The sequence below is a fragment of the Schistocerca nitens genome, chromosome 9, assembly GCF_023898315.1.
Source record: "Schistocerca nitens isolate TAMUIC-IGC-003100 chromosome 9, iqSchNite1.1, whole genome shotgun sequence".
Taxonomy (NCBI): Eukaryota; Metazoa; Arthropoda; class Insecta; order Orthoptera; family Acrididae; genus Schistocerca; species Schistocerca nitens.
Window position 1 is genome coordinate 128,202,121 of NC_064622.1, and position 26,804 is coordinate 128,228,924.

General features: G+C 38.2%; 1 protein-coding gene across 2 annotated transcripts in view; it reads right to left on the reverse strand.

The window, feature by feature from the left end:
- LOC126203504 (nuclear receptor corepressor 1-like) overlaps positions 1–26,804 on the reverse strand; it is a 395,459-nt gene that overhangs the window by 168,286 nt on the left and 200,369 nt on the right. For both annotated transcript variants that reach the window (XM_049937831.1, XM_049937830.1), the window contains exons 7-10: positions 25,787–25,843; positions 25,560–25,612; positions 21,405–21,711; positions 1,720–2,375 (exon numbers count right to left, since the gene is read on the reverse strand). In XM_049937831.1, the coding sequence (XP_049793788.1) occupies positions 1,720–2,375; positions 21,405–21,711; positions 25,560–25,612; positions 25,787–25,843 (1,073 nt within the window). The remainder of the gene's footprint in view (positions 1–1,719; positions 2,376–21,404; positions 21,712–25,559; positions 25,613–25,786; positions 25,844–26,804) is intronic.

A 26,804-nucleotide genomic window follows, 5' to 3' on the forward strand; every position in this document is an offset into this window, starting at 1 on the left:
TATGAGACAAATGAAAGAGTCAGAATTCAGGAAGAATGAATAATTTCGATTCCAAAGATAGCAGGTACCAGCAGGTGTGAATATTACGGAACTATCAGTTTAGTAAGTCATGGTTGCAAAATACTGACCTGAATTATGTATCAAAGAATGAAACAAAGAGGTGCAAGATGACCAAGCTGACCTCAGTGAAAATCAGTTTGAGTTCTGGAGAAATGTGGGTACTCATGAGGCAATACTGACACACTGACTTATCTTAGAAGCTAAGTTTAAAAAAGGCAGACCTACATTTATAGCTTTGTAGATTTAGAGAAAGCCTTTGAAACGTTGTTGATTGGAATACAGTCTTTGAAATTCTGAAGGATGTAGGGTCAAAACACAGAGAGAAAAAAGTTACATTCAGCTTGTACTGAAATCAATCTATATGAGTCGAAGGATACAAAAGGAAAGCAGTAGATGAGAAAGGAGTGAGACAAAATTATAGCCTATCCACAATGTTGTCCAATCTGTAGACTTAGCAAACTGTAAAGGAAACTAAGGAGAAATTTCAAATAGTAATTAAAGTTCATGGAGAAGGAATAAAATCTCTGAGATTTCCTGATGCCATTGTAATTCCATCAGAGACAGTACAGGATTTGTCAGAGCAACTGAACGGAATGGAGAGTGCCTTGGAAAGAGGTTCTGATACATCAACAAAAGTAATACAAGGGTAATGGTAAGTATTTGAACTAAATCAGACAATGTTATGAGGATTATATTAGAAAATGAGACACTAAAAGTAGCTGATCAGTTTTGCTGTGTACCCCAGTAGAATAACTGATAATGGACACAGTAGAGAGGTTATAAAATGTAGACTCACTGTAGCAAGGAAAGTATTTCTGGAAAAGAGGAATCTGTTAACGTCAAATATAAATTTTAAGTGTTTTGAAATCTTTTCTGAAAGTATTTGTCTAATATGTAGCCTTTTAAGGAAGTGAAACTTTAATGATAAGCAGTTCAAGCAAAATGAGAGTAAACACTTCTGAAGTGTGGCTCTGTAGAGGAATGCTGCCGATAAGACGGGTAGACTGGATAACTAATAAGGAGGTACTTAATAAAACTGGGAAGAACATTTACGGCACAAACTGACTGAGAGAAGGGATCAGCTCTAACGACACATTTTGAGCCAAGTGTCACGATGCTATTGGAAGAAATCGGTGTGGTGCGAGGAACATTGGAGGGGTGGGAGGGAATCTAGTGGGGGGAGGGGGGGGGGGCAAGAGACAAATATGGTAATCACATTCAAATGGATGTAGACTGCAGTAGTTATTTCGAAATGATGAGGCTCGCACCAGAGAGACTATTGTGGAGAGCTGTGTCAAACCAGTCTTAGGACTAAAGACCACAGGAACACTGTAATAGCTATGGTACCTCAACATCACACTGACGCATTCCAAACAAAACTTCAACATCAAAAACTGAAAGTTCAAACCTGAGCTACTGCTTGAGGTTTTTTTTTTCTTTACAGTGAACAGTTTTTGCTTTTAATGTCATTTGGATTCTACCCAAGCTATCCCACTATCATAGTATTAAAACATGTATGTGAAAAGTGTGAACTCGTAAAATAAAGAAAGTGTTTAGATGTATAACACAGAAGTTATTCTGCATCATCTTCCTAGTAATAAGCAGAAATAAAATCCAAAGCAAAGTCTACATCCACCAGAGTATCAAAATACTGCTCACCCCGAAGACTTATCCTTGTCAGACGCCGTCTGTTCCTTGTCAGCTGGTGATGCTGTTGGTGTGGGTCGACCGTCCTTGACATCTAATGTCGTAGATGTCGTGGTAGAAACTGCTAAAGGCGTGGTTGCGGACGGAGCAGGTGACGAGGATGGTGCAGGTGCCACAGGAGGTGGTGAAAGAGGAGGAGGCGCCATCTCCTGCTTCTGTTGTTGCTGCTCTCGTTGGAGACGAGTCGTCACACCACCAGGAACATCGGCAAGGGACTGAGCACCACTACCACTCCCGGAACCACTGGCACCACTTACTTTCCCGTGAGGATTGTTTCGAGAAGCGCGTGTCCGTTGTCGCGATTTGCGCAGGAGCTGTTTGTAGTTTTCTGTCTTCTTACTCAAGTAATAATACTGGACGCAATCACAGACACTCTTGCGCTCCAGGTAAGAGGCGATGAGGCCGAAGTTCTTCGGATGCTGCAAATACTTCTCTTTAAATAACTCGCGTTCCGACTCGGTCCAAACATTCAGCAATTGTCGTTCCTTATATTCTGCCGTAAAATCTTCGATACGACCATTGTCATTAGAGAACGTCACACGCCTTTGCCTCGCATCCAAGAGTATCGGGGGGATTACAGCATAGGATCGCATCTTCTTGTCTTCCATCTGTGGTGAAGAAAAGTTGTTTATTAATCTATTTTTTACATAAGTGACTGAATACAGTAGTAGCAGCAGCACTAATGACATTCACCTCAACATCACTTCCTTACATCACAATGACACGAAGTTAATGTGAGTGTGTAAATTATTAAACAGACTAAAATACTCATTGTACAAATGACAACTAACCAAATGAAATTATCTTATGCACTGCCACCATATAAGCACTGTGAATAAAACTTTATGGTGTTGCAAATCCCACTGCAAATTTAATTTTATTCTTTCAAATCAAACTTTTTTGAACTGCAGAACTACTGTGCTCATGAGTCCAAACTAACATCCGCAAAATGCTGTGAAGCAAATGGAAGTACCACATTCACTAAAAATAGACAAGAGAATTGAAATGGTATCAAGAGGAAAGTTTATACTGGATCTCCAGCTTCCAAAATTTCAAATGTTCACTTCATCTACGTGAAAAAGATGACAGCCACTCTCTAAGACAAAGCAAAACTTTTAGGGTGAACTAGAGCTAGGCTTAGCTGTCTGGACAACCACACTTAGGGATGGATAATTTGGGGTATACTGCACGCCAGGGGCCTGTCCAAGGTCAATCATCCCACATCTGCTGAGGCTAAAGCACAGTGTTTAGGGCCAGAACTAGAAAACACGAGTAGAGGAGGGAGAAAGGGGAAGGGCGCAGAAGGGGGAGTTACACTCATATTTTTATCAGCACAACAATATCCATTCAACCAAAATTACTTATTCCCAACGACATCATCATCATCGCACCGTCCTGCTCCTCGCAATGTTCAAAACAATACCTGACTTGTGGCAGGAATATCACAATACTACAAGGTCCAATCACATTAATATGATCACTGCCTATGTTCGACGTCAATGTGCAGTAACCTCTCATCACAGATGGCAGGTGGCAGCACTAGTGGTGGAGGGTACATAAACCATGTCGGGGAATGCAGAAAACAGTGCAGTCATTGTCGTAACATGGAAACAAAGTGATTTATTTGACATCCAAACAGGCACAACCACTGGCTTTCAGAGGCCAAGAATGGAAGCATTTCTGAAACGGCTAAGTTTGTAAACTGCTTGCGTGCTACTGTGGTTGAAGTATACAATGCATGGCAAAAGGGAACTATCCAAAACTGGTGCCGAGGAATCTATAGTTGACTAATGGCCATAGATGACAGAGGTGAATGATGGCTGCAGAGAGGTATACAAGCGAACTGACATGCAAATGTTGAGTAATTGACCACACAGATGAACCAATGGGCTACCAACAGTGCCTCCTCAACAACCATACAGCGAACTTTGCTGCCTATGTGCCACTGCAGCAGATGCCAGGTTCATGTACCCATTCTGACTGCTGTTCACCAGTAACAAAGGCTAGAATTTGCATGCCAATATGACAACTGGATATCCACTGAGTGGCGAAACGTGACCTCCTTAAATGAATCACATGTTATGATCCACCGAACATATGGCCTTTGGCGTGCATGACCCTGCAACAACTGTCAGGAAGGACCAGGCAGGAGGATGGAGCATCATGATCTTTATAATGTTTTCATGGCATTCCCTGGGTGATTTCATCATTCTCTGCTGGAAGGCATAATGGATCAACAAAAGTACACCTCTGTCCTTGGGGAACATGTCCACCTCTATGTGCAATTTGTTTTTCCTCAGCAAAATGGCATCTAGCACCAGGACAATGCAATGTATGTGTGTGGTTCGAAAAGCACCTGAGAGAGTTTACCATATTCCCCTGGCCACCATGCTTATTGAATAAACCCAACTGAGAATCTGTTGGAGCACGTTAATTGGGCTGTTAGCACCATGAACCCTCAACAGGCAAACCTAGTGCAGTTGGGATTGGCAATGGAGTCGGCACTGCTCCACATCCCTGTCAGTACCTTCCAGAGCCTCACTGACTCTCTTCCGCACATCTCGCAATGGTCCATGTAAAAAAATATGGTTATTAAGGTCTTTGTCAGGTGGTCACATTAGTGTAACTGGATAGTGTAAAACAAAACTATCTTTGGCAGTAAAATCTATTATTGTGATAAAGCTAAAGAGATTCAAAAGAAAATGAAACAAAACTGTATCATTATCTGGATTTTTCAGGAAGTGATCAGTTACGTCTCAGGATAGAAAGTCATCAATATTCAATGAAATTTTTTACAAAAATGTTAACAAAATGAAAAGTTATATAAGTTGCAAAAACAGGGTGAGAAATGTTCAAACTTACAGAAATTATAAAGATGAGATTCATATCAGAGCCACTGACAATTTCGAACTGAACAGTTACCACCTATCATCATTAGTCAGTTGCTTACTAAATCACGACAAAAAATTAGAGTCTCAGTATATTTAACTGGGATTGCCTTGAGTGCGCAAATGGTAATTCAGAACTGTGACATGATTTCAGACAGAAAATAGAGACAAGAAAAGCACAATGTATTCAGGTTGAGATACATATTTTTATCAGAAGATATCAAAATGTTGGGGAAAAATAGAGAAAATATAACAATATCAGCCTGGGGCAAGTATTCACAAACTATATCCAAGAGCCAAGTGAATTGGTTAATGTTGCTGTGGATTACCATTGAGGCAACTTTAGAAAAGACAGCCATCCACCATCAGGAACAACCATTGAACTCTAAGTAGGTAATTCAACTACTACTTCACAGAGCAGCACCAATGACAATCCGTATTTGAATTATCCTGTGAACTTGGTGGGAAAGTACAACCTATCAATGTCTCTTTCTTATTACCTGATAACTTAATCCTCGAGTGGGCATGCCAGTTTCTATAACACAAGCGGGTGCGGGCCTACACTGCACACATACAAAGAACAAATGTCCTTACGTTACCAAGGTAAACATGTATAAGCAAAATCGCAAACGATGAAATAAATTTCCATTATATTAGCTATGTCACTGTTTAACAAAACAATAATACAAAAAAACTTTCATTGTATCACTCTGATGCCATGTAGAAGTGTTACCGTACAGTAATGACACTCGAAGCATTAAATAGCACAGCTGCATCAGATCACAGTCAAGTGCTTACTCGATTCTCTGGAAGAGAATTGCCTCATGTGAGATTGTGCTGCTAGTTTGGAAACTAGATCATTTTCTTGCATGTATCGTTCGTTTTTTTCTTACCTAGCTCGCTATTTATTTTATTTTACTGCTGCTCACTTGGACGTATGACAGCACAACTTAAAAGTGTATTGGCTCAAACAATAATGAAGGAACAGGTACAGGCTTGCAGTTTTATAACAACAACAGTACAGTACAAGACAATGTTATTTGTAGTTGGTGCACTTTATACATAGGTGCGCAAGATTCCCATAAAAATCTCAATAGCGGCCACTTCATACAAACAAAAATATGGGGTGAATTCAACTTTCCAGGTATAGACTGGGAGATTCATGCTATCAAAACCGGTACCAGAGACAAGGATTTCTGTAACATTATTTGTCCGAAAATTACTTCAAGCAGGTAACTTGAGAATCAACTCGTGAATGTAACAGACCTCCTAGTAACACACCTGAACTTCTTAAATCAGCTAACTTTTTTTTTTTTTTTTTTTTTTTTTTTTTTTTTTTTTTTTTTTTTTTTTTTTTGTGGCGCACAACGTCAACGGTCATTAGCGCCCAGACTACTTTAGGAATGCACCGCGAGTCACAAGTTTAAAACAGCAACAAAACGGAGAACACGATGAAAGACATACTGACAGGCATAGGATTAAAAAAGAAAACAGCATAATCAAATGTCCTTTGAGAGGGTTGTCAAATTGATAAAATGAAGAACGCGAGCAGCTGCTCGTGGGTCATCCGCTAAAATGGCTTCTACAGTACATGGCAGGCCAATATCGAGACGTAGGGTGTTAAAATTCGGACACGACGTTAAAATGTGGCGGACCGTCAGCAATTGCCCACATGGGCAGAACGGCGCCGGCGCAGCCGTCAGCAGATGGCGATGGCTGAACCGGCAGTGGCCAATTCGCAACCGGGCCAAAACTACCTCCTCCCGCCGAGAAGGGCGTGAGGAGGACGTCCAAGCCACGGGTAGAGCTTTCAAGGCCCGAAGCTTGTTGTCTGAAAGTGCAGCCCAATCGGCATGCCACAGCGAGACAATGCGCCGACAAATTACCCTGCTACAATCTGACGAAGGGACACAACAAGAAGCTGTCCGAGGCTGGAGGACCGCAGCCTTGGCCGCGGCATCTGCAGCTTCGTTCCCAGGGATACCGACATGGCCAGGAATCCACATAAAGCTAACCGGAGAACCGACGTCCACCAGCTGCTGAAGAGAGCGTTGGATCCGGTGCACGAAAGGGTGAACCGGGTACGGATCACCGAGGCTCTGGATAGCGCTCAGGGAATCGGAGCAGATGACATATGCAGAATGTCGGTGGCGGCAGATGTAAAGGACAGCCTGGTAGAGGGCAAAGAGCTCAGCTGTGAAGACCGAACAATGGCCATGGAGCCGATATTGGAAACTTTGTGCCCCGACAATAAAAGAACACCCGACCCCGTCATTGGTCTTAGAGCCATCTGTATAAATGAAGGTCATATTAATGAACTTCGAACGAAGTTCGACAAAACGGGAGTGGTAGACTGAATCGGGGGTAACCTCCTTCGGGAGTGAGCAGAGGTCAAGGTGGACGCGAACCTGAGCCTGGAGCCAAGGTGGCGTGTGGCTCTCGCCCACTCGAAAGGTGGCAGGGAGTGAAAAATGAAGGTGTTGAAGGAGGCGACGAAAGCGAACTCCAGGGGGTAGCAGGGCGGAGACATACAACCCGTATTGACTGTCGAGAGAGTCATCAAAAAAGGAACGATAAGATGGGTGGTCAGGCATTGCCAGTAGCCGACAGGCATACCGACAAAGCAGTATATCGCGCCGGTAGGTGAGTGGCAACTCACCAGCGTCAGCATGAAGACTCTCGACGGGACTAGTATAAAACGCTCCGATCGCAAGTCGTAAACCCCGATGTTGTATGGAGTTGAGGCGGCGTAAGATGGATGGCCGTGCAGAGGAGTATACGAAGCTCCCATAAACCAGCTTGGAGCGGACGATCGACCGATATAGGCGAAGGAGGACGGTTCGATCCGCTCCCCACGACATACCACTGAGAACACGGAGGACATTGAGAGAACGGGTACAACGGGCAGCCAAATAAGACACATGTGGAGACCAACTAAGTTTCCTGTCAAATGTAAGACCTAAAAATTTTGTTGTCTCCACGAATGGGAGAGCAACGGGACCAAGTCGTAAAGACGGTGGGAGAAATTCTTTGTAGCGCCAGAAGTTAATACAGACCGTCTTCTCGGCAGAAAAACGGAAGCCATTGGCGACACTCCACGAGTAAAGACGGTCAAGAGAACGCTGAAGACAGCGCTCCAGGAAACACGTACGCTGCGCGCTGCAATAGATGGTAAAATCGTCCACGAAAAGGGAGCCTGATACATCAGTTAACATAAAGGACAGAATCAGTGTTCATAAGGCTGTGTTAATAACTATGACTACGGGTTATCAAAAAAAGCAGTGTTAAGAGCGGTATGAAAATATTTTTGCTCAGCTAAAGTGACAGGATAAAATTGCAGAGTATCTGGGTAGTCAACGTCAAACATCATTTCTGGGGACAAAGACGTGGAGCACAAAAGTAAAACATTCAAAAGCATCGTTCAATAAGCCTTAGACAGGTATGTTCTGAGTAATACGTTACGCGGCGGTAAAGTTCCACTGTGAGTGGATAGCCTCGTTAGAAAACTGCTACATAAACAAAGAGAGCTTCATTATAGATTAAAGAGAAGTCAAAACCTAGCTGACAAATAAAATGTGAACAAAGTGAAAATAAGGATAATGACAGCAATGAGACGAGCATTTGATAACTTTGAAGCTAAAATTTTGTCATTTGTCTGACAAAAAGCCCTAAGAGGTTTTGGTCTTACTTAAAATCAGTAAACGGTTCAAAATCATCTTTTCAGTCACTCAGTGATCATACTGGAACCAAAATGGAAGATAACAGAGAGGATGCCAAAATACCAAATATGGTCTTCCAAAATTGTTACACCGTGGAAGACTATAATACAATCCCTCCTCTCAAACACTGTATGAACATCGAAATGACAGATGTTGAGTTAAACGAGCACAGAATAGAAAATCAACTACAATCACTCAGTTGTGGAAATCCATCACAATAATATAAGACACCTGTAAAAATCTACAAAGATTATGCAAAGGAATTTGCTGCATTTCTAGCGGCAGTTTATTGTTGTTTGCTGGAGCAATGAAGGGTACCTAACAAATGGAAAAAAGTGCAGGCCATTCCCCTTTTCAAGAAGGGTTGTAGGACAGATGCACATAATTATAGACCTACATCATTGATATCAACCTGTCGTAGAATTATGGAACACGTTTACACTTTTGGGAACAGATGCCCCTTCTATAAAATTCAACACGGAGTTCGAGAACAGAGATCTTGCAAAACTCAGCTCACTCTGTTCGTCCATGAGATCCACAGCACTGTAGACAACAGCACTCGGGTTGATGCCATGTTCCTCAGCTTCAGGTACGCATCTTACACCGTCCTCTACTGCCATTTAGTGAAAAAAAATACGAGCTTACCATGTATCGGAACAGATTTGCAACTAGAATCAAGACTTCCTTGCAGATACAACTCAACACATCACTCATAATGGAACAAAATCAACAGAAGTAAAGGTACAGTAGTCTCTGGAGAGTCCCAAGGAACTGGGATATGGCAGTTACTGTTTACAATGTATATAAATGATCTCATAGAAAGTGTCGGAAGCTCTTTAAGATTGTTTGCACATGATATGGATGTGTAAAAGAATGTAGCAATGCCAGAAGACAGTATTGATTTGCAGAATTATCTGCAGAGGACATGTGAACAGTGTAGGCTCCAGCAGCTGACCCCGAGTGTAAACAAATATCTCATATTGTCCACACATAGGAAATGATCTCCACTACTATACAATTATACTAGTGATGAAAAATTGCTGGAAACAGTATCGACCATAAAATACCTAGGAGGCACTATCCAGAGTGACCTTTAGTGGAATGACCACATGAAACAAATATTAGGAAAAGGAGATGCTACACTGATATTCATAGGAAGGATCTTATGGAAATGTAGCTCAACTATGAAAGAAGTTGCTTAAAAGGGGTTTGTTTGCCAGTGCTCGAGTACTGTTCATCATCCTGGGACCCTTACCCAGAAGGACTGATAGAAGAGATACAGAAGGTCCAATGAAGAGCAGGATCACTTAGTCTGCAGGGAGCATTACAGAGATGCTCAACAAACTCCAGTGGCACACGTTACGAGAGAGGCATTGTGCATCATGGATAAGTTTACTATTGGCATTTCATGAAAGTACTTTCCAGGAAGAGCTGGACAACATATTACTTCATCCCACATACATCTCACAAAATGATCATGATGAGAAAATTTGAGAAAGTAGAACTAATACAGAGGCTTACCGACAATCATTCTTCCCATTTGCCATTCACAATTGGAGCAGCAAAGGGGGAATCAATTGGTGGTACCACAAGTACTCTCCACCACACTCTATGAGGTTGATTTTTCGGAGGACTGATGTAAATGTAGGTGTATTCATTACGTGATAAATTATCAGCAATGTTAGCATCACAACAACTTACATCAATAAGGAGCTGAAAACCTGATTTTCAAGAGAAGCAATATTTATGAATCTGTTAACAGCATTTAATAGATGTGTGGCTCAGTAGAAAAGGAAAACATAACAGCTCACAAAATGTAGAATGAATTTCACAAGTCTGGATATAATGAAAATGTCCAAACCAAACAACATAAGTAAATTCATAAACAATTTCTGACAGACCGTAAAGAAAGGAAAAAAGCAGAAGGTTATTGCAGAGTAACAGGAGTTGAAATCACTACAAACAGAAACATGAATAATTTAATAATAATATCATCTCACTCAACATGAATATCAACAGGAAAAGCAACTTAAAATGTGCATCTCAAAATTGAATATCATGTGAGAGAGTAAATATAAGTAGAAACAGATAAACTTGAAAGACAACACAGATCTGAAATTGTTATTGGAGACAAAATGCTACAACAAAATATTGGGAATCAGAAACAACTATTACAAATTAAGGGAAAGAGAAAATGGTGAAACATTTTTCAAATATTTCAGAACGGTTTCAAACAACTACAACAAAATCCTCTGTTTTTGATAGCAAGAGAGTTATTTGGAATAAATTGAAGAACACATCAAGTTCTCAAATACACTACTGCATAGGTACTGATGCAGAAACCTTATTTTGAACTACAACTATGAGGGCATGCCAAAAAGTAATTTTTTATTTTGTTCTCAATATCAGTTGAGGAATTACATGTTAAGCACACTACCCGATCAACTTTCCCACTTCACTGACACATGTTGCAATCTTCTGCCACTACAGACCTCTGACATGTAGTGAATAACATGGCAGTATGAAACATAACTTTGTTGGAGCATGATAAACTGAAAGCACAGATTTGAAGAGTTTATCCGCACATGGAACACCCTCTCCTTCAGGACAACAGTGCCAGACCACACACGAACGCTGCGATATCTGCAACAATCCGACACTTTGGGTTCACTGTCATCAATCATCCTCCATACAGTTCCCTCTTCACCCCATCTGACTTTCATGTTTTCAAAACTTAAAGAACACCTTTGAGGTCTTCACTTGACAGCGATGAACCAGTGCAAGAAGAGGGGAAGTTGTGGCTCTGCCAACGAAGTCAAACATTGCAGTGATGGCATCAACAAAACTAGTTTCTCATTGGGAGAAACGCAGTTGTTGCCAGGGCGACTATGTTGGAAATAGATATGTAGACATGAAGCATAAAGAGTACAATGTTGATAAAGTTTGTTTTATTTAAAAAGCTTTACGAGTTTTCACGCACACAAAATTGAGGCATTACTTTTGAGTAAGCCCTTATCCAGATGAGTATGAAATCATAACTGATATTGGAAAAGTCATTCACAGAAATTTGATGGCATTATTTTACAGACTACGCACATCAGTTTTAACTACAAAGACACTTACGAAATAACTGCTGTGAGATTCTTGACGGTAATCAATAGGAAAGTCAATGCAACAAAAATGTTATGGTTAGAAACTTATAGTTAACAAAAACAAAATTTTAGCCGTAAATACTGAACCGGAACAGTGAAATTAAGGAGAGTGAAGCAGAAATTTAAAAAGTGATACATAAAAAGTGAGCAGGTGAAAAGTTTCTGTGGAACAAACAATGCTGAGATGCAACAATACTTTGAAGGTCTGGTTGAAGAAAAATAGGTGCCCATAATGTTAATAATATATAATCCACTGCTGTAATATGACAGAGGTCTGCCTCATTTGATTAAAAAAATTGTAGAACAAGACAAACATACAACTCCAGGAATAGACAAATTTTTCGCTGTACGATGTGTGTGGCATTTCATGTATCAAATCTGCTGTCTAGAAATACAGAGAAAGACCAGCAATGTACTGCATAGTAACTTTTGCATTTTTGAGACAAGGAATCATATAGAGAATACTGATAAAGAGACAGTATGCCAAAGTTAAGAACAAGATGGAACTCAGGTTAAAGTTCAGTCATTACATGAATATGAGGCAGAGAAAATGGGTGTGGCAGAGCCTAAGGATAGTTTTATTTCATTGAAATTCTGCATCTATGAAAAGACGTCATAGAACATGTCATCACAAAAGCTCAGATTTCCATGTGAATGCGTGTTTGCACATTTTGGCCATTTTGGGGGTAAATGCATATTCTGAAGATTTTTTCCCATAAAATTTACACATTTATAACGCATGTTATACTATTTTACTAGGTTCAAGGCACATATTACAAAAACTTGCATCATTGCAGCTTTTATTGATATTTTTCATATTAATTGCACCAAAAATGCAGCACATTTGTGATATCGTGAATTTTGTTACAGCCTTTAAACTTCATAGAGCTCAGCTTGCTTGATGTCGGTAGAAGTACACATACTTCATGCCTTCTCACACTACTGCTAACCTTTACTATCTACTGTTATAAACTGTTGTACTTATGCTGTGCGAAATGAAAAGTATGTTGACATATTTAATATGAAGCCAGAAATTTTAAGAACGAACCTACGGCAGATTCTTTGGGAGAAACGCTACTATTCAATAGAAGAATTCATAGACAATGAGATGGTAATTTGAGCAGAGGGTAATTAAGTGTTAGATTTTATTGCATGTATATATAACAAAATTGTGTTATTATTATTATTGTTATACTGTTTGTTAGTATCAGCTGTTCTTTGTTTATGTTCAGGGGTCAAATGCTGAAAAAACTTTCAAGTAAATCAACACAGAACTAGTAGGTGTCATACTGCAAAGGTAAAACCACAATCTGATGTGTCTCCTGTGCATGAATCAAATGATTTAGATTATGTACATTATGAGACAAATAAACCACAATTCGCAGCACTGTATGAGATACTTTCTTCTGCATTACTACTGTCTCCTGCTCCTCACTCTTTCACCACAGTCACCTCTGAGGTGAGCTCAATACCAAATTTACAGACTGCATACCAATCATTATTTTAAAAATTTAAACAACTGTGAGCAGAATGTCGCTTCATAAAACTCTGTGTAAAATATGGCAACAACTCATCACTAAACCATTTCCTTCTGACATTTGTGTTACAAAATCAATTGACAATGAAATGTTTCCATTGTTGTTAATAAAAGAAAGTGGCTGAATTCTGTACCACCCAGGATTTAATGAACATGAGTACCTGTTACATTTGCACCGAATTATAAAGTTTAGTTATGGCTCCTGCTAGGACAGCAAGAACTGACCTTGTGCCAAAATGAAACACAGAAAACATATTTAGGAAAACAGAAACTTGTCATTTATTGAGACTATTGCAGTTAAGGACTATGAGGCTGCACTGTATTTTTTAGTAAAATATTTTTCCTAACCATTGTACAACATATCAAATCACTCAATTTAAACCTTACTATGCCTAGAAAATGTAAGCATAAAAAAGTAATGTTGATATATGCTATATTTTATTCAGGGTTCAAACAATGAAAAAACTTTCAAGTAAGTCAATACGGAAATTGTAGGTGTCATACTGCAAAGGTAAAACTACAGAAAGACACAAAAACTATGCAATCATTTACTACAATAATACCAAGAAATTGGATGCAAAATCAACTTTTCATGGCTTTATGTGATGTTTTGGCAGGTGCCGAATATACCATCTGAAAAACTGGCAGATCTGCATTCCAGGCTCGGATCTAGGGAGGGAGGGAGGGAGGGAGGGGGGACACAAAAACCAAAGCATCTGCCCTGGGCAGCACTTTCGGGGGGGGGGGGGGGGGGGGGGGGGCAAATTCATATTCTTGAAGAAAAAACCTTGCTTCACAAATCGCCTAGCATCCAATGCATGTTGGCCTATTGATTATTCATTTGATTTTGAAACACATCCCTGTTGGGTTTTGAACAAATTCTAATCTGATTTCTGAGCAAATTATAAGTTTATTTTTGAATGCGTGCATAGTGTACGTGATGTCTCTGCTAGGGGTATCCCCGTCACATGGAGAAATAAAAAACTTTCCCGCAGACAAAAGGGGACAGGGCTATAAGTGCAGAGCTGAATAAACCCAAACAGGTGAACGCCAATCGCTGTTTGTTTACGTGGTTGATTAGACATGCAAAAGATAAGCATTGTTATCACCAGTAGCAAAATTCATAGATTCAGACTACCTGAGTGGGAATAAACAACTAACAGGAATAACAGATAAGAAATATTACATTTTATCTTCTCTGTGTATGAAAATGAAATTCTAACAAAAATGTTCTTCTTCTTTCTATCTTCATTATCTAGCAGCATCTGTAAGTATTCCCACTTGCTTCATTTGCTTAATTCAATTCCATATTCATTAAAAGAGTACAGTATCTGAATAAGAGCTGCTTTATTACATGGCTTTCAAGTCATTTTGTTACTTCAGAGTTCTGTGTGGCATTTCTATTCTAGTTAGTGATTAGCATAAAGCACTGGAAACTGATTCTCCTTCCATCAGATCTCGACTTTCGGAAGTCCGTGTGCTTCTTCCCCTCTACCCGCAAACCAAGGGAGCCATGTTTACTAAAACAATTACAGACATCACATTTTAAAACATAGCAATAATTTATATTTTTATTATTTTTTAAGAACTTTGTGGCCAATAAATTTAAATAAAGAGTTCTATTGTTCTTAAGCAATTCTGTCCCAGTACATGATGAAGGCCAGGAGAGGATGTAAAATATCTTATCCTAACCTAAGGAATATTACATGTGTAGCCCATGCACTACACTGGGGCTGGAACAGTACATCTAAAATACAACACTCCTGATATCCTGCACAAAACAGGTAAATGGCCACATAATAATTCTGACAGCTTTAATTCAATCATATGCTGACTTCTTTCCTGTTAAAGGTATTCCTCAAAGCACCTGTCTATGTATCAGCACTTGGAGATGTACTGCAAACCTTTGCAGTCATCCTAAGGAGAAGTAGGTATTTCAGAAAAAGATTAGTTTAATACGATTATCAGATCAAATCTTGATTTTCTGTTTATGAAGCTGACAAATTATTTTGTGGCAAAAAATGCAAAAGACTTTCAACTGATCTGACTTTTTCTGGAATTTGTTCACTTAAGTATACACTTTTCACTTCTTGTGGGTTAGGAAGTTCATTTTCCCCATACAAAAGTGTTCCATCAAATCAACACATGAATTTAAGAAAATTTGGAGGAAATGGTTGTTGTGCACTGTTTTAGAAGAAAACAGAAATAAATAGAACCGAATATTGATACCATATATTTTTATTGGTTTGCTGCCTGATTGTGTATGAATACGAGCCTGTTTTAAAATTTGAGAGTACATGAAAATCTGGGCTCTAGTCATTGCATATCAGTATTACAATTTTTGTAAGTTGGAAACATCAAACTGTTGAGTAACAAAATGCCTTTATGAAAATAGCAAGACAGGTGCAGACGGTGATGATAACATCATCATCATCATCACAATGTTACCATCACCACAACCACCACCAGCACATTTGAACAACAAGACAAGTGAACAGAACACAAAATTTTATGTCAAAGATCACTAAGAGGTAAATAGAATACCACTGTGCCAAAGATGTTTATAGCAAACTATGTCAGCTAATCCCAAGCTAAAATGTTACTGTTCAGCAAGCAGACTGTAAGGTGTATATGCATTAGATGCTTTATAAACAATTAGAAAGACCTGGCACAACAACAAGAAGCCATTAGAAATGAAATATTCACTGAGAGAATTATAGACTTCATTAGGTACAGGATGATTCTTTGTTATTTCTATAGGCACACAACACAATGAGACCAGATATTGTCCGTAAAAACCTATGTCTTATTTTTGAGTAAGAAAACCTAAGCAGTCTAGTTCACATAAGCAGAAAAAGATAGGCAAAAGGATTATTATGCATTGACATAGTGAAACATGACCCTGTCTGAACAAACTTCACGGACAACCTAAGAAAAATAAGGAAAGAGGTGAACTAAGGAATGGAAAACTGCTCATGAAAGAAGAATGTTAGAGCTCCAGGACAAACTGTTGAAATGATGTTTTACATATCTGGTCGAAATGGCAAGAGCAGAGGAAATCACTCACTGCGTAGTTGAGGGATTGAGCAGTTGACAGGGACATAAACAAGATTTCAATAGTCACAAAACCTCCAGAAAAGTCTTGAAATAAGTCGTTTTACTGTGTAAGAATGTGCAAACCTTAGCAATTTCAGATCTTGTATATGTGCCTGTCAATCACTCGAAACCTCATCTACTCTGTGAGAGGTTACCTACTACTAGTACTACTACGAGTAGAAGTAGTAGTAGTAGTAGTAGTAGTAGTAAAGAAACAGCTATTCAGGAATTCAGATCACACAGCATGGGCACATCATATACACAAATGAGTGAACAAAAGCATCCATACTTTAAAAGAACCAATAATACATGGAATCAAAATTCCTGAACATGTGGATGTAAAGCAGCACATGCCTTAAAACAAGTAAGGGGAAATCACTTGGACACATTTTTACATTTCTAGATTAACAAATATTGTATTCAGCAGCCGGCCGGTGTGGCCGAGCGGTTCTAGGCGCTTCAGTCTGGAACCGCGCGACCGCTACGGTCACAGGTTCAAATCCTGCCTCGGGCATGGATGTGTGTGATGTCCTTAGGTTAGTTAGGTTTAAGTAGTTCTAAGTTCTAGGGGAATTTTTTTGTATTCAGCAATGAATACAAGTCAAGTATACAAGACATATATATATATATATATATATATATATATATATATATATATATATATATATATATATATATATATATATACCTAAAAAGAAAGATGATGAGACTTACCAAACAAAAGCGCTGGCAGGTCGATAGACACACAAACAAACACAAATATACACACAAAATTCAAGCTTTCGCAACAAACTGTTGCCTCATCAGGAAAGAGGGAAGGAGAGGGAAAGACGAAAGGATGTGGGTTTTAAGGGAGAGGGTAAGGAGTCATTCCAATCCCGGGAGCGGAAAGACTTACCTTAGGGGGAAAAAAGGACAGGTATACACTCGCACACACACACATATCCATCCACACATACAGACACAGGCAGACATATTTAAATATGTCATATTTAAATATGTCTGCCTGTGTCTGTATGTGTGGATGGATATGTGTGTGTGTGCGAGTGTATACCTGTCCTTTTTTCCCCCTAAGGTAAGTCTTTCCGCTCCCGGGATTGGAATGACTCCTTACCCTCTCCCTTAAAACCCACATCCTTTCGTCTTTCCCTCTCCTTCCCTCTTTCCTGATGAGGCAACAGTTTGTTGCGAAAGCTTGAATTTTGTGTGTATATTTGTGTTTGTTTGTGTGTCTATCGACCTGCCAGCGCTTTTGTTTGGTAAGTCTCATCATCTTTCTTTTTAGGTATATTTTTTCCACGTGGAATGTTTCCCTCTGTTATATATATATATATATATATATATATATATATATATATATATATATATATATATATATACACACACACACACACTTGTTTACTCGATTCCAACTCTCCATGACACCATGAACTAAAGCATACCGATTTCTTCTGTCGTGACTGTCTCCAGAAGACTTTCTGGGTTGGAATCCATTACGTCTGTGATGCCATCAACCCATCTCATCCTTTGCCGCCCTCTTTTCTTTGTACCTTCTATCTAATCCAGTATTAAGATCTTTTCCATCAAATCATGTCTTCTCATGCTGTGCCCAAAGTAGATCAGTTTTTGTTTCATTATCAGACCTTCCAAGGAGCAATCTGGTTTTATTTGCAGTAACACTGACCAATTTGTTCCCTTTGTGGTCCATGAAACTTGAGGAGTTTCCCCTAATGCCGTAATTCAAAACAGTCTATTCTACGTCATTCAGCCTTTCTTATGGTCCAGTTCTCACATCCATACATCACAACTGCAAAGACCACAGCCCTTACCATACAGATCTTTGTTGTTAATGTTACATATTTCTATTACTTAAAACACTGCCAGTATCTGACATTGTCTTTCTACCAAGTAACCAGCATCTTTTGACTTCATGCCTTTAGTCACCAACAGCAGAAATATGAGAGCCGACATCACTGAACATAGAAACTACTGCCACTGTTTCTCCTCCTACATGCCATGAAGAGATAAGTTTAGTTGCCATAATTTTCATTTCTTTGACATTCAGCATCAAACAAGCTTTTGAAGTTGCTTCGTAAGTTTGGATGTAGCTGTATTGCATTGATGTACTGGTGGATATTGTGTGGTATGACTCCTGTAGTTGATAGTACTGGCAGAAGTAAAGCTGTGAGTACCGGGCGTGAGTCGTGCTTCGGTAGCTCAGTTGGTAGAGCACTTGCCCGCGAAAGGCAAAGGTCCCGAGTTCGAGTCTCGGTCGGGCACACAGTTTTAATCTGCCAGGAAGTTTCATATCAGCGCACACTCCGCTGCAGAGTGAAAATCTCATTCTGATAGTATAATTGGTATAATGTCAACTTTATCCTGATGCCACATATCCTTGACTTCCTCAGCCAGTTGGATGTATTTTTCAATTTTTTCTCCTGTTTTCTTTTGTATATTTGTTGTATTGGGTATGGATATTTCGATTAGTTGTGTTAATTTCTTCTTTTTATTGGTGAGTATGATGTCAGGTTTGTTATGTGGTGTTGTTTTATCTGTTATAATGGTTCTGTTCCAGTATAATTTGAATTCATCATTCTCCAGTACACTTTGTGGTGCATACTTGTATGTGGGAACGTGTTGTTTTATAAGTTTATGTTGTAAGGCAAGCTGTTGATGTATTATTTTTGCTACATTGTCATGTCTTCTGGGGTATTCTGTATTTGCTAGTATTGTACATCCGCTTGTGATGTGATCTACTGTTTCTATTTGTTGTTTGCAAAGTCTGCATTTATCTGTTGTGGTATTGGGATCTTTAATAATATGCTTGCTGTAATATCTGGTGTTTATTGTTTGATCCTGTATTGCAATCATGAATCCTTCCGTCTCACTGTATATATTGCCTTTTCTTAGCCATGTGTTGGATGCGTCTTGATCGATGTGTGGCTGTGTTAAATGATACGGGTGCTTGCCATGTAGTGTTTTCTTTTTCCAATTTATTTTCTTCGTGTCTGTTGATGTTATGTGATCTAAAGGGTTGTAGAAGTGATTATGAAATTGCAGTGGTGTAGCCGATGTATTTATATGAGTGATTGCTTTGTGTATTTTGCTAGTTTCTGCTCGTTCTATAAAGAATTTTCTTAAATTGTCTACCTGTCCATAATGTAGGTTTTTTATGTCGATAAATCCCCTTCCTCCTTCCTTTCTGCTTAATGTGAATCTTTCTGTTGCTGAATGTATGTGATGTATTCTATATTTGTGGCATTGTGATCGTGTAAGTGTATTAAGTGCTTCTAGGTCTGTGTTACTCCATTTCACTACTCCAAATGAGTAGGTCAATATTGGTATAGCATAGGTATTTATATCTTTTGTCTTGTTTCTTGCTGTCAATTGTTTTCAGTATTTTTGTTAGTCTTTGTCTATATTTTTCTTTTAGTTCTTCTTTAATATTTGTATTATCTATTCCTATTTTTTGTCTGTATCCTAGATATTTATAGGCATCTGTTTTTTCCATCGCTTCTATGCAGTCACTGTGGTTATCCAATATGTAATCTTCTTGTTTAGTGTGTTTTCCCTTGACTATGCTATTTTCCTTACATTTGTCTGTTCCAAAAGCCATATTTATATCATTGCTGAATACTTATGTTATCTTTAGTAATTGGTTGAGTTGTTGATTTGTTGCTGCCAGTAGTTTTACATCATATTAAGTGTGGTTTTCCAATTTTTCATTACTATGTTTAGGAACTGTATCAATTTAGGATCTACTTTGTATATTTTCAATATTTGTAGTAACCATGAGTGGGGTACACTATCAAAAGCTTTTTGGTAATCAATTATGCGTAGTGTAGCGACCTTTGTTTAGTTTTAGCTTGATATGTCACCTCTGCATCTATTATCAGTTGCTCTTTACATCCTCGTGCTCCTTTGCAACAGCCTTTTTGTTCTTCATTTATAATTTTGTTCTCTGTTGTATGTGTCATTAATTTCTGTGTAATGACTGAAGTTAATATTTTGTATATTGTTGGTAGGCATGTTATGGGGCGATATTTAGCTGGGTTTGCTGTGTCTGCTTGATCTTTAGGTTTCAGATAAGTTATTCCATGTGTAAGTGTATCAGGGAATGTGTATGGGTCTGCAATGTAACTGTTAAATAATTTAGTTAGATGTGAATGTGTTGAGGTGAACTTCTTTAGCCAGAAATTTGCTATTTTATCTTTTCCAGGGGCTTTCCAATTGTGAGTAGAATTAATTGCTTGGGTGACTTCATGTTGCAAAATTATCACTTCAGGCATTTGTGGTATCATCTTGTACGTAATTGCTTCTGCTTGTATCCACCGTGCATGCCTGTTATGTTGTACCGGGTTTGACCATACGTTGCTCCAGAAGTGTTCCATGTCTGTTATGTTTGGTGGATTGTCTATTTTAATGTGTGTGTTATTATTATTATTATTATTATTATTTTATTGTTATTATTCAATCATAATACACTTTTCATATGTCTGTAGCCCACAACTGCTAGTGTTCTGCATCAGTCCCTCAAGTTGCTATCATATGCCAATATGCATAGAGCATGACACATTTTTGGTTGGACACAAGAATGAAATACAAAGATCTGAGAAGCCGTGGCTTCCTCCATTATATGCAGCATAAAGCTTATTTTAAGAGATAGTTCATATCAGACCTGCAAAACAGCTCTGTTACAGATCTACACTAGACTTTCTCACACACACACAAAAGTTGGGTTTGTAAAAAATCAGAGTACAAGATAAATATTTTTCTGTTACTTGACAAAACAGATGTTTGCATCAATAATTACACGGTTTCACAACCTGTCATATTTTAAGTTATGGAGAAAGTTTTCCACTGGCTTTCAATTTTCACTGTCCTTTTCTTTCTTTCTTTACTTTTTGTTTGCCTCAGAAACAGCATTTGAAATCAAACTATACTATTTCAAATGACTGCTAACAGACCAACTGCAGCACAGTTCTTTGCAAAACACCAAAAAAAGGGGATAAACTGAAGGATAGAAATGCCACTTCTCGTAGACTGCACCACCAAGGACTGCCAATTTGTATGCAATATATTTTGTATTAAAACATATTGCACATTTGACACAAAAGGTATAGTGTAAAACTGGCGATTAAAAAAGATAGATAATGCCCAACTAAATATGTAAACAAGTTTGAGAACCATGTGCCTCACCACAGTTTTATGAAATACATCTAGTAAAGTTTACAATTAAACTCACTTCTTGCTCTTGAAGGCCATCCATGATTTCCTCCAAGTCTGCTTCACTCTTGATCCTGGCACCAACTCTATTAAACCTTTCTCTATCTTCCCGCTGCTTCCTAAGCTCTGGAAACACTTTCTCAAAGAATTCACGATTCTTCGCTTCCCTAGCTTTCCTTTTTTGAGAGGCTTCCGCTTTTTCCACCTTACGCAACCATTCCTGCATCAATTTGGAGTATGTTGCCGTCAGAAACTTCTCACGACTTTCCCGCTCAGCGTGCTGTCTTCGAAAATGCTCTACCAAGCGTTTCTTCAACAATTGGTACCTGTCAAAAGAACTACAAATTAGATTCTGGTCTAAGACAGCAAGAAACAAATATTAAAATTTCAGCTGCTATAACTTTTAGTGGTATGTGGAAAACAAAGCCAAATTTTTATTAGATGTACGCAGAGAGATCTATTCACAAAGCAGAACCAAACCGAAATGCATATAAAATCGTAAAATTTTAAGATTGGGCTTGCTTCTTCTAGCAGAAAAGATGAAGACCTATACACATGAATGATCACTGCTACACTGTGACTAACTGTAAACTTCACGACTTAGCTCAATCCTATGCTGTTTCAATCCTTCCCCTCTCACAGAACCAGATCACCTGAAATGTGCTGGTGAGAACTATCCTCTGTTCTCCCAATCCCCTTGACTGAAGCTGATCTATAGGCATCTCTCCTAATTTACCATGCTAATGTTTTACATCCCAGCAGTGGACTCTGTTTTTTCATATATTCACATTCTGCACTGGTTGACGCAGAAGTAAATCATAGCCAGTGTGCATACAGAAAAAAGGAGGATACCTATCAGTTTTATTTTCTACGATAAACAGTTGAAAACAACTGAAAGACTAAAATGAAGTAATGCAAGTCACAATTTTAAGTTGAGCAATTACAAAGGATAGCTTAAAGTGTCTTCCAAGATCTGCTCCCAGAAATGTAGATCAGAAATATTCTCAATTACTGAACTGACACATTTCGCAGTTAATCTCAATCACAAGCAGGGAAAAACTTGCCACAGTGTTGGGTTTCTCACAATATGGTTTGTGATGCAAATTTGGAGAGAATATATTTAATAAAAGTTCCTTCGAAATGACAATTATAAGAACAATTCTTTGCCCTAAAAGGCTTTCCAATAGCACTAACAGTATTAAAGCCAAATACAAACAGAAATCATCTTTGTTATACACCATCAAAAATACTGGGAGGAGGGGGAGGGGGAGAGGGAAAGGGAGAAGGAGGCATACAGAACCAATTGATTTATAGAGAGCAGTAAACACTCCCCCGCTCTCTCTCTCTCTCTCTCTCTCTCTCTCTCTCTCTCTCTCTCTCACACACACACACACACACACACACACACACACACACACACACACAAAAAACCACATAGGCAAATATAATCACCATTGAAGATATTAAACTTGTTAAGTCATTGCTCAGAACAGAAAACCTGCATAATTTTCTGAGGTGGTTGTGTACTGCCATAAACAACTAACAATGCTGCAGTGTTTCAAGTGTATCATTATCTCATTTAGCCACACACTTAAGATTGGACACTAAAGTGGAGTGGTGCAACAATTAATGCTTCTAGGTAATTTTATAAATTATGAGACTGTACTGGAAATTAAACACCGTCAGTTTGAAATAACAAATGTACTAAAAGATAAATATCACATATATTAAAATTATCTGCACTGTGCAATGAGAAAACAATTATTTTCAATAGGAAACTAGATAAGTAAATTACATACACTATCAATTACTATAGTGCTGGACCTAAAGCTAATCGTTATTTTCACGGCAACTGACATGACTATGTACATAAAATAGTATCCTTTTCTCTGTGCTCAGTGACCATATTTCATACAACCCAACATTAGTCAAGCAAGAAGCACAACTGCAATCAGAAGATGACACACTAACATTTTACTGGTCAACGATCAAGACCGACAGAATATTACTGAGTATAAAACTATATCTGTTTTCTCAGAGAAATTAAGGTGATGTGTAAACTAGGTTCACTTCCATAATGTGAGTTCTAAGAGTACAATAACTAATATTGTAAGAAATAAGTAAATAATATAGCAGACTACAAATCATTATATTTGGTGTCAGAGTTTTTCCAAATATTTCCTCTGTTGAAGCGATGTCGCAATCATGCAAATTAAATGACACTAACCAAGAGGAAAGATCAATGCAACTGCTTTGTAAATGCAGTTATTTAAGCTCATTTTGTATGTGTGAAATGTCTGTAAGCTGTACAATTGTTATTTGGGAAGTTCTGTAATGTGGGCTACCAATGGACAAATCACACCTACTGCCATCAATATTTGCACCCACTCCTTAAATGAACTTTAGCTAATAGCTCTTGCCACTGGTATCAGTTTTGTCATAAGTGTTGGACAGTATGCATCAAGAACGGCCACAATGGGCAAAAGAAGACTGCTGAACTCTTCATTTTTTTGTTACAAGTTGATAACCAATTTTCAGGATATTGTCTACAGAATTTGAAGTCAACAGTCCACACTGTTTGACAACATTCAGGCACTTCAGAGGCTATCAAAATGGTATCTTTAGGTTCACAATACTTCAAAATCAGGTAAACTTTCTTTGATATCAACAGAGACAAAAGCCGCAGTTCAGAATCTAGTGGTAAATGACTTTTTGTGACATATCAGCACGCAGAGGAATTGCTGGACCATTTCCACCATTCAGCAAGATCAAATTTAAGTGAGGAAACTATGTTGTTTATGAGTATTGTACTCCACAACAGGGAAGTGACTAGAAAAACGTCTTTAATATTGCTAACAAATCCTCTAAAAATCTGAAAGCAGTCCACCTTGCGTATGAATTCCTGAATTCTGTCTCTACTGTGATGGTGCTAGAAAATATTTGTAATGCAAAGCAGGTTTACGTATCGAACTTTTTGTGAAAACAACTGACATTTTTATCATGCTTTTCAAACAAGACATACATGTACAAAACTAAGGATATATATGTTTAATCAAAAAATTGCTATCTGCAGAATGCAGTGAATGGTGCTTATTACATTCACTCTACAGGATATGTTGAAACCAGAGGCATTCAACTTCAAATTTAATCATTGGGAACAAATTTTAAGAACAACGTCTAGCCTGGCTCAAGTAAACAAAAGATATCTGACAATATTCCAACTAATCAGCTAACATTTGATTCAGTTAACTGTTTGAAGTAATTTTAAAACTTTTAAAAGTTCTGCAAGTACTCACTAAACTCTACTGGTGTCGGTCTTTCATGACATTGCAGATGGACAGGGGTGGAGTGAACTGTGAGCCGAAGCCGCTACGGCACTGATCCTGTCTGCATAAGACCTTGTCATAGTGATGAAAGCACAGAGACTTTCCACAGAATTTATGTTTCATGTATAGGGCAATTCTGCCTAGCTGTCACAAGACATCAAAAAAATTGTTTCATGATAGCTTCCGAAAATGAGAAACTGTGTGGAAATCATTTTGAAGTAGCTATTGTGTGTGTTTCTACAAGTTACATGGCTAATACAATATTGAAAACAGCGATCAACAGGGTAACAAAGAAATACATGTTACACTCAGTATGCACAATTTAAACTTCTAGCAACAACAGCATGCAAATTGCAGACAATGAAGCAGGAGAAGGGGGACTGTAAATTAACCCTGAAACATAGATTTTTCTAATTGTGACAATAATGACATAATTAATTGGCTGCAAATGCTGTTTGTGATGATACCTAAAACCACTTGAATTCTTGGGATGCCTAAGGAAGCAGACAATTCTGTTTCATAAAATCTAAAGAATTGCATACAATCGACCAATGTTAACTTGAAACCACAAATTTACACTTTATGTAACTTCTAGGGGCAAACTCTCATCCCATTAGAGGAACTCTGGTACCTTACTAAATACGAAATGATGTGGAACAGTGTTCAAACGATTAACAGTTATGATGAACAGAAATAATGTACATTCAACTGCCTTTTTATTACCAAATAAAGACAGTCTGTAACTGTATTCTAGATCAATTTTAACAGAAACATCATGTGAGCAGATTACAAGAACTTTGATAACTAGTGTCTGTATGCTGTACTTACAACAATCAATAAATCTTTACCTTCTCTTGTTCTCATGGTAGACAGCAGTGTCTGATGGCTGGTTGTACAACGGCTGGAAAAAAAAAAAGGTTACTATCAGTGTAATCTATAGTCATTTTTTTCTCTAACTAATGTATTAAACAGAGTAGTCTGCAGTAATTTTTTTCCTCTATGTAATATACTAAACGGACTATGAAACTTAGTGACTAGGTACAGATTAGCAGTCAATTGAAGCAAAAAAACATACCAGTTCAATTTTTGGACCCAACTTCTCCAGCAAACTGTGGGCTTCTTGAGCTTTTTTCTGAAAGTAAAAGCAAGAGGTAATTAGTGGGTAAAAATCAGTACCACACATCATAAATGATTATTAATCATACTTTTCAAAAGAATGAAAGATCACATAAATTTTGCAAAACCTTTTTACAGCTGCATGTTTTACAGGTGCATTACACTGAATATAAACACTGTTATAACACAATTACAGTTTACTGAGTATGTAAAAATGTGATCATTGTACTCAATCTTAACTTTTATGATCCCATAACCAACCAGTCAGCTGACCAGAAAAGAATTTTGATGGTATGGCAATAAATATCAGCAATTGTTAATAGAAGGTAACATGTGACCCCCTCCCCCCAACTACAGCTTCACTCCAAGTCAATAAGATGAAGACATCATTTTATCCTTCTTCCAGCTATGAAATATAATAATAAATGATTTACTGTCAACAAACCACCAATACATTTCATTGCTAAGTAGTAAACCACCACCATCTTCACTTCATGCATTCTCCACACTTCCTTTACCAACATCACTGAGTGCCTAAATCAAATCAATGAATGCTAAATGGGTTTCATGCATTAGGCTTTTTTTTCCATTACGATACTCATCACTTCCTCAGTATTCCTTGACTTCTTCTGCCAACTGGCTGAAGCCTTCTTATCTGAAAGGGTTATCTTTCTTCACTCATTCCTTCAAGATGTTCATTCCAGTTTCTCCTATCTTCTTGTATCTTATTGAGCACGTTAAATATATTCAATTCTTCCCTAATTTCTGAATTGCAAAATCTGTTGGTTCTTGTGCATCACTTTACAGCTCTTAGGAACCTCATTGCTGCTATTTGTACGCGACTTTCTTGGCATTTATTTATAACCCACACTTCCATAAACAAGCACTGGAACTGCCACTGTCTGATAAAATTCCAATCTGTTTCTTGTTTCATTTTATTTTTTAGATATCTCTTTATTGTTCCATATATATTCCCA